Here is a 9,388-nt window from a genome sequence, read left to right as displayed (position 1 = left end):
TTTTTTTGCAAGTCTCTCAATTTTTTAAGTTATGCTATATATTTCTGGATCATATGGATTATGTATCTGCTAATGCGCATTTCATAAGATTAAGCAACACAGCTCCCAGTTGTTCCCTTCATTAAGGTCAGAACCGTTAATTGAGAACATGCCAGAGGTCAAGGAAAGTGATGGTATCTCCTGGCATCATACCATTAAGGGTGAACACAGCGCTAAGGTGAAGATAATCAACTTGCTGTGCATCTTAAAGGACTGGGAGATGGGTCAACTGCGTTTAAGGCTTTGCAACACCTTAAACACTTTTTCATGAGGACCAGAAATGTAAAAAATCTTACTTAAATTCAGACAGTAACCTTGCAGTATAGATTGTGTATCTTACACACTGTACTTCAAATGTTGTGGGACTACGGCCAAGATAGAGAGTTCAGAACAGAAATACCTGATTGCATAACGAAATACAAAGGTGTATATACAAAATAGATTGCATATTCAAAGTACTTCCCCCTTCAGCTAGGTGTCACTGGTCTGTAACTTGCATTAAAAGTTAAATTTAAGCTAAGTTATGCAGGGCATTTTGGAATGGTCCTCAGCAGAGATGCATAACTAACCAAAAATATATAGCAGTTTGCTATATATATATTTCTCCCTCCTATTTCAAAAGCTAATTAAAAAGTTCTTCTGATGAAGGTGACATTAAGGTAAACAGTAAACTCCAACTGTCATTGTAAATTTTGAGAGAGTTATGGAAAAAATAGTTTTACATGATCTAATTTAAAAAATGCTGCAACACAGTGTAACTGTACCTCTGCGTTCGCAGGTCAAGAGAGGTTTCAGAGCAAAACTCTCTCTGACAGGGTTGCCCTCAGGTCCTCAGCCACGGGTCGTCAAGGCAGCCAATCTACTGGAAGCCAACTGTAGATAATCAAATCCCTCAATTTGTACTATAGGGAAAGCTCTTGCTTCTGGCAGGTAAAAGTCACCTTATGCAAATGTGTGTCTTTGTGTAGGTCTGTGTTTTGCATGCATACAAATTCACCCATTACTGGCAGCTTATTGCCCACCAGTGCATCCTGCCACCTCTAAAGATGTCTTTTCCCAACCATGCTGCGGAGAGCAGGGATGGTGGGGTGGGATGCTGACAGCTGCAGGAAAAGCCATCAAGGAGTGGGGCAGAGCATGGCCTGACTGCCAGGTTGTGTGGCTCCATGCCACGTAGTAATCGTAGCGGGGAGATTTGTGCGGGAGAAATACATGGTCAGGCATCCACGGCAGAGGACTCCAGTTAGAGACAAATAGCAGATGCTGGCTCGGCACTTTCCAAACTTCCCTTTGGCAGGAGCAGACCGAAGAGGACTTTCTGGGCCCAAGGTGAAGAACCCTTGTCCTCTACTAACTTACTTTCTAACCCAATTTTTCCTTTGTTACCCAACTAAACTACCTCTTTGTTTTAGGATGCCAGCCACTACAGGGTTTTACCAGAATTCGCGCCTACGGGGCCTGGAGGCTGAGGTACCTTCAGCGCGCCGAGTTTCACCAAACTGGATCTGCACCTGGCGGCTGGGTGGATGCGGGAGCCGAGGTAAAGCCGCCCACCACCGATACCGGGGCTCATTCCAGCCCTCAGCGAGGTCCCGGAGTTTCACGTTAGGATCTCTCTTCAGGAAATCCCAGCGAAAGCGTGACGAAAAGGCCTTTTAATTCCCCGTGAGGGCAAACACGCTTTATTTGTACTTTGCCAGCACGCCCGGTTGCCTGGGGATCGAGGTGAGGGCAAGACTGGGCTCCCCGCAGCTCCCCCAGCCGCTCCCCCGGGGGCTCCGCCGCCCCGCCCCATCGCCCTGTGACCGGCCGTTAGCGCGGGCGGGTCGCGCCCGCACGGCTACGGCCTCCTTCGCCGTTACAGGCTGCGGGGCCCCGCCGGGTGCCGGTACCGGGCTGTGAGGCGGGCCTCCGCCCCGCTGCCCCCCGAGGGCGGTGGCGGCGGCCCCCAGCGGGGCGGAGCGGCCCGGGGGCGTGCGGCGGGGCCGCTCCCTCTTTCCCTTCCCTTCCCTCCCTCTCCTCCCTTCTCTCCTTCCCCTCCCCCGCCGTGCACTGCGCAGGCGGCGGCGCTGGCGCGATGGCGGCCCAGGACGGCGGCGGCGACGAGGTGCGGGTGCTGCAGAACCTCCGGGGCAAGATCTGTAAGTGGGGCCGGGACCGGGTGCGCCGAGCCCGGGGGCCGTCCTGCGGGGCCGCTGCTGCGCCTTCGCCTTCCCTGGCGCTGCGGCCGGCGGGCAGCCCCGGGAAGGGAAGGAAGGAAGGGAAGGGGCTTTGTGGGGTGCGGGCTGGCGGGGCTGGGGGCTGGAGGATGGCCGGAGCCCCGGGGCGGCCGGGGAGCATCTCCCGGCGCTAGGGGATCCGCGAGCCGGCCGCCGGCCAGCCGTGCCCCCTCCCTCCCTGCCTACCACCACCGGGCATCAGCGTGTTTGTCAAGCAGACGTTGCGAAAGTATCGATGTGCAGGAAGTCGGCGGGGGAAGGCCGCTCTGAAACGGCCGCTAACGCTCCTGTTTCTTGGCGTAGCGAAAGACAGAGAGGCCGGCGGCTTTCTGCCGGCGGCCGGGGAGCGCTGGCTCGAACCTCCCGTGCGCTCGGCCCCGGGCAGCGGTGGGTGCCCCGCCAGGCTCGGCAGCGGGCCGGGGAACAGGATGTGCGCGGCTTCCTGGCGGCCCGGCACGGCCCGGCACGGCGTGCATGCAGCTAGCCGGGCAGCCCGCTCGCTTCCTTTCTCACGCCGTCGGTCAGCTTTTTTGAGAATGAAGCGAAACGGGCCGGGTGTGGCGCCGTGCCGGGGTGGGGAGCCAGGTGCGAGGAGCTTTTGACCGGTTTAAATTTAGCTGAGGGGTGGAGGTGTTGCTCGAGCGCGGCGCAGGCTCGGGTTTGTCTTCGGTAAGTAAATGAGCGACTAGGCCACGAAAACGGGAGGCTGTGGGAAACGGGGCTGGCCGCAGCTCTTGCTGCAGAGGGTTAATGCGAACTGAGCGGACAAGACTGAACACACACTTCCTGAGACTTTGTTGTTAGCAATTATCGCAGAGCTAACGCATGCCAGCTTGTCTAAAAAAAAAAAAAAGTCAGCGCTGGCTTATTTACTGGTACCGCTCTGCTGCCTGGCTTGTGTGCGAGGGGGTTTGCAGCAGTTGGCAACACAGCAATTGGTGGGGTTTTACTTCAGGTGATACTTGAGCCCAGCACAAGTTTTGCATTAGATATTAAAAGCACCCTCTGTATCTCTCATTACTTCTGTTGAAGCCAGTTTTAGTGTCCTGTGCATGTGTTCTGCCTTGATCCTGTTGCGTTGTAACTTTGAATGTTACCACGTTTGAGTACCTGGCGAAAGTGATGGTGAACCAGAGGTTATCGTCTGGCTATCATACATCCAAAGTTGGTTGCCAAAGATAGGCCTGTAAAACTGCAGGACCAATTTGGAAGATGGATGGAAGTAATAAAAGATGTTTCCTGAAACAGCGTGAGAAATCACTTGGGAAAGCTACTTGTTTTTTTCCAGGAAAACAAAAACACTTTTAAAAAGATGAGTTAATTTGCTGTGAAAGCTTGCAAACCCTCAAATCCCTCGGTGTTCTGTTGGCCTCTTTGCCCAGCACAAACTGTTTTATTTTCACTTCTTGCTTGTATCTTACTAATGTGCTTTTGAGGTGAAAACCCTCTGAATGAAAAATAACAAACAGATGCAATAATATAATCCCCCTTGATCTGGAGGGATTAGCAGTAGCAGACTTCACTTGGGGAAGCTGGTGTTCATAGTCCATGAGAATTTTTTATAATAGCTTTTTGCAAGTAGAATGTGTTTCAGTGCCTGAGTTTTGTTGGCATTTAAGCTGTGAGAAGACTTAACATTCATTTTGTATGTATTGCACGAGAGATCACGATTTTCAGGAGGCAGTGGCAGTTCTGTGTATATAGAAAACATTTGTGGTAACTTCTTATTTACGCAGTTTTACAGTACACAAGTAGATGATAAAATCTAAAGTTAGCAATGTTACACAGACAGTGACAACAGATTTAGAACTGAGGCATGTACTTAAAAGTGGCTTAATTAGCTATTACATACCCAACAATTAAAAACAAAATAGGAACACGTTAGCAACCCCTGGGACTCCCCATGTTGTGTGGGATACCTGTGTTTGCATCCCGTCTCCTCCCTCTGGTTTTCAGGTAAGAGGCAACATGAAGATGTGATCTCTTACTAGTTTAAGACCATGGGATTTTTTTGAACTTGAGCAAGTTACGCTTGAGCAAGTTTCCACTGGGGATCCACAGAAGGACAGTTGTTCTTTTTAATGACTTTTGTATTGGCAGCTGTATTTTGTGTCAGAGTTGTGACAAAAGCACTTTATAAGGTTTATGCCTATCCTGCAGTTTGAGGTATGTTTTATAGCGTGCTATTCTTTGTTGTTTAACTAGCTTTTGTCTTTACTTTATACCATGTAGTAGTAGGTTTTTAGGTCGTAATTGACCTAGTTGCTTTCATTTTTGGAAAACCGTAGTGGAATACGTGGAAAATAGCTAATTTGTCATCTCCCAGAACTCGTTTGACAAAATTCAGGACAAGTTCTGTTTCAAACTTCTAGCACTGCATTGTTCACACTGAATATATTGGGTTCTGCTGCGCTCATATAGTAATTTGAATTGCTGCTATATATGTTTGGTCCCGTGAAATAGATACATTGCACTTCATGTGCATAAACTTCTATTTAGGTTCTTCATTTTGGGTCCCTGTGGTAGGATGTACACGAATTGTGCATTTTCCCTCAACAGAGTGCATTGTGAATAAATAGCATGTATCCATCCCACCTCCTGCTCCTGCTGGGTTTCTGACTGTTAGCAGTGAACAAACTTTAACTTGATGTTCTCGTGCTCTGTCTGCATCTAACAAATGATGTGCAGGACAAGGGAGTTTGACAGAACTGTGGAATTTTGTAGGTTGCTCCATTCCTGTTACTACTAACTCGTAATATTCATGTAATATGGGGAGTTGTTGCATTGCCATCCCTCTATGCTCTAGCACTTAACTTCTTATTAGCATCACAGCTTTTCCCTTTTGCTTAGGTTTAAGCTCATCTTACTTTGAAGTAAAGTTTCTCTATGGAGTTGTATAGAGGCCACCTGTGTATATATTGTAAACAATATTTTATAAATATTTTAAAATCTAAACTAATATATATAATCAACCCGAGTTTTTTTTAGTACTGATATTTTTTGCTGATTTCCCAAAGTAAGTGGTTGAGAGGCAGTAAAAGTTAGTTCAAAAGTGAGGTAAGCCATAGTAATCGTGAACTTGTACATTTTCAGAATAAAAAGATTGATGTTTATTATGTTAGCGATGCATTCCATACTTTCCCTGTTGAATTAGGCTACTAGATATGTCACGTGAAAATAATTGCTGTTTTAAATTAGTCTGGTGACTGAAACTGCTGAGTTGGTACATCAATAAAAAATAAATTGGTCTGTTATTGCTGCTGTCTGATCACTTGGACTGCAAGTTTGAGTATCATGGTGCTTGCTTATAAATGACAGACACCCTGAAAAGGATTGAAATACAGTTCCACAGTCAAAGCTAAAAATGCTTTTCTTTCTTATTCCCCCCCACCCCCCCCCCCCCCAAAAAAAAAAAAAAAGAAAAGAAAAAAAACCTTTATTTGCTATTTCTGACTAACCATTCTTACATTTTAACTTGTGTTCTTTTAAGAAAACGTGATGGTACAGTATTTGTAATCTCTTTTCAAAGTCCACCATACAGTAGCTTTGCAGTGCCAATAAAGTTAGGTAATCTCTGAAATATTTTTATGTGAAAATAGGATGGTAAAGCTCCAGGGTATTAACTAAAACATCTAAGATGGTTATCAGAAAAAAACTGTCGGGTACAGTTCATGCTTATTAATTACTTCAGCATCTGAAGCTCTGGGGATTGCAAGCCCCTTGGGATTTCTTTTTTTGTATTCTTGTTCATATGTTTTATTAAAATAACTTTTTTTTTTCAAGGTGATACTCAGTCTCTTTTTTTTTTTTTTTTTTTTTCTAATATCTCCCTCATGGGCCACTTTGAGTTTAGTTTCTTTTTAAAGTCTAGTGGCATTAAAAACCGGTTCTGTACTTGCCTTTCAATCTGTCAACGTTAAGTGTGGTGTTTAAAAATAATACGTATACTTCCTCCTCTCCCACACCCAAGTTGATGAAAAGCTCATTGATGCTTCTGAGAGCAGAGGTTTTAACTGTGGAAGTTACTTAAGTGTCTGTTCATGTTTTCCATCGGTGCACGTATTCCTGACTTTGAAAAGATCAGGGAGGAAGTTCAGTCTGGTGGTGAAACCACTGTGTTCCCTGCTCAGATACAGCATTTCCAGTGCCAGGCAGCACTTAGCTACGTTTCAAGACTGCCACTAATCTATTAAGCAAAAAGAGAGAGAAGACAAAACACTTTTGACTTTATATCTTAAGAGCATAGAAAACAAAGGTTATTTTCCAATGTGCTTCATACCTGATTTTTTTTAAAAAGGGACATATATTGACATGTGAAATCTAATCTCAAGCTGAGGTCTTTGAAAGTAGAGGAGGTGTCACGTTATTTAGATGCAGTAAGTAATTAAAACTCAATGTTTTGTGCAGTTTTAACCATGTTACTTTTTAATAGCTTATATAAAATTTGGATGATTTTGATTCCATGTTTTACTGGGGGGAGGGGAGGGTGGTATTTCCAGGAGAAATATAAGGACACAAGAGGTCCTAGTTAAGGCCTAATCCAGAACACAATGCTGGTGTATTCCTGCGTTGGCAGTCATTGCGTCCCATTAGAAACTTCCTTCTCTGTTTGTTCTTATACGTGGTGCACTTAGTCAATAGGTGACTTTTCCCCTTCCATATCAGACCAGACATTTAAGAAAAAATAACAGTAGTCATAGCTGAACCTTTGAAAATACATCGGTCAACTTAAAAGCAGCTAAAAAAAGTGAAAAATGAAGAGCAGACTAATAAGATTATTTATATCCCATCAGCTTCCTATAACCAAAGCATTAAGGAGGAAACAGTGAAGAAGAGTAGCTCAGCCAGGTGATGCCTTTGCCATATGACCTAATGCTGTATTCCTTTGGGCTGGGAGCCTTTCAGACACAGCAAGCTATGCGGGGTCAAGCCCGAGATGAGACCTCGAGGGAAAGTGCAGGTGCCGCAGGAAGCGGTGCTAATGAGTCAGTGCGTCATCGTCTTCCTGTCAGCTCTCTTTCCATGTGAACCTGGATATCAAAATTTCAGGGTGCATAGTGGGGCTTACAAATGGAAAGCGAGTAACAAAATGCATGCTAACTGAATGGAAGAGTAAACATTCAGCATCCATTAAAACTATGAAGCTTTTGTGTAATATTTTGTTGGTTTTTCCCCTCAGTACTCAGTCTTTTTTTTTTATTTATTTACAGATGATGCCAAACATTTAGTTCCCAACAAAATGAGAGACTTCTTCTGTACCATAAACCTGGACCAAGAAGAAGTTTTTCGTACGCAGGTAGTTGAAAAATCTTTAAGGTAAGCTTAATTTTTAAATGGAAATGGTAATCAAGACCTTCTTGGTCCAGAATAAAAGCAAGATGCGTGTCAATGTCCATGTGGTTTTGCTTGTACGTCTTTAAAATGAGAGCTGACTTGTGGCAACTAATTGGAAGCATTACAGCAATGTGTAAATCTTGAGAGTAGTTGAGAAGAAAACAAAGTGGAGGCTTGTGAGTAGTACAGGACTTACATGAAACATGCTAAAACATATTTTGCTGTTACTGTATTTTGTTCCATTGGGCAGCATAACATTCTTTTTCTTGCCAGGTTATTTTCAAGGGAAAGAAATCTGCTTGATCTCTTACTTTCCCTGTTGTTTCGTACTTCTGACATGTAGTCAGTACGTATTGCTGGAATTCTGTTTTCAGTGTCTGCCTTGTAAAACCTGATTCTAGAATGGATGAACTTGAACTTTTCACTTATAAAAGTTTTGTTTGCTGTGGGATGTTCCCCTGAATAGGCCTTATTGAAACTTAGGTTCACTGATGACCCATACTGGAGGATCTTTGCAGCTGCATTGCTCAGAAGATCCATGTGACAATTTTATTTCGAGGAGACATTAAACCTTCCTCTTAAAATCAAGAAAGTCTGCTAAAACTTTTTTTTTTTTTTTTTTTTTCCCAATTCTTGCCATTTCCAGTGGTTTAGTGGTAGTGTTTGTTTTGAGCCATATTGCTAGGTGTTTCTAGGTCAGGATCATCAGACTACTCATACGGAAAAGTTAAATGGAGAGTTTTACTTTTTCAGAACACCATTTTAAAGCCTCCTTATGCCTCTTCATGAATAGTAAACACTATGTACATGCAACAGGTTAAATTACAAAAATTGACTCAGTGGTTACAAATGAGGAGGATAAGCAAAATATTTGGTCCTGACTGTAGTTGATTAATTTAACTGGACGTGCAAATTGATGTCTTAAACAAAGTCAATTTTTTAAACTCTGATGTCAGATTTTTGACATGTTAATAATCAAAATCATAGAAGTTTAATGTTACGCTTGGAAACAAGACCTGTAAAATTTAATGTTTGTGTAGACTCTTTTCTGTAATATCCCTTTTTAAGAATTAAATGGATACACTTAAATCACATGAAGAAAGAATTTCTGACTGTGCAGTACAACTGACTATGCAGTAAAACATTGGCAAAATAAATCAACTTAGATTAACCTAATTTTTAATAGTACTGAAGTTGAACTGAAACTTAATTGAGAATATTGCCACTAGTTCTTTACAGAGGGAAGAACAGAAATTTCACTGTAAGAAAATAACAGTTTTGGGGTGTCTTAAACAACCGGAGAAATTTTCACAATTTTCATGTGATATGAAATTTATATTCATATTTTGAGAGTGTTTTGTTAGGAGGCAGTGTTCTCTGCCTGGAGGTGCATTTTTGTCTCCCCTGGCTACACAGGGAATTCTTTGATTCTCTGAATTACATCTGCATGAAGTTAGATCCACAGCATGAATAAGATTCCCTACAAACTGATGAAATGTAATAAAATAAATCATCCTCTAGTAGCAGCAACCAGAATTGGATGCTTAGTACTGTATTACTAGTGTGTAAGTGGTTATGAAGGTTGGTGCTTGTTGCAGAAACTTAATTAATACCATCTCATTGCTTATTACTGTGTTGATCTAGACTACTGCACTAACCTAGAGGTGCTGGAAAGGAAGATGAAAGCTTTGGTATCTAAAAGCCTGCAAACTTCATAACTGCTTTTCAGTAAGGTGTAGTACAGTATAATTTTAGTCATAACAGCGACAATTGTTTGTTTTCTATTATTTACTGTC

General features: G+C 43.4%; 1 protein-coding gene across 3 annotated transcripts in view; it reads left to right on the top strand.

The window, feature by feature from the left end:
* Positions 1-1,349: 1,349 nt before the first annotated feature.
* The window catches only part of RASA2 (RAS p21 protein activator 2), a 48,635-nt gene continuing 40,596 nt past the window's right edge, over positions 1,350-9,388 (top strand). The window contains exons 1-2 of one of the 3 annotated variants that reach the window (XM_035334865.1): positions 1,350-1,368; positions 7,469-7,574. In XM_035334865.1, the coding sequence (XP_035190756.1) occupies positions 7,498-7,574 (77 nt within the window). In that variant the 5' untranslated portion in view covers positions 1,350-1,368; positions 7,469-7,497. Of the gene's footprint in view, positions 1,369-2,024; positions 2,181-7,468; positions 7,575-9,388 lie in introns of those variants that run through there. The other 2 variants (XM_035334864.1, XM_035334867.1) reach the window with 2 other exon arrangements.

The sequence above is a fragment of the Oxyura jamaicensis genome, chromosome 9, assembly GCF_011077185.1.
Source record: "Oxyura jamaicensis isolate SHBP4307 breed ruddy duck chromosome 9, BPBGC_Ojam_1.0, whole genome shotgun sequence".
Lineage (NCBI taxonomy): Eukaryota > Metazoa > Chordata > Aves > Anseriformes > Anatidae > Oxyura > Oxyura jamaicensis.
The sequence above is the reverse complement of the archived record's forward strand: the minus strand, read 5'-3'. Positions and strand labels throughout refer to the sequence as shown.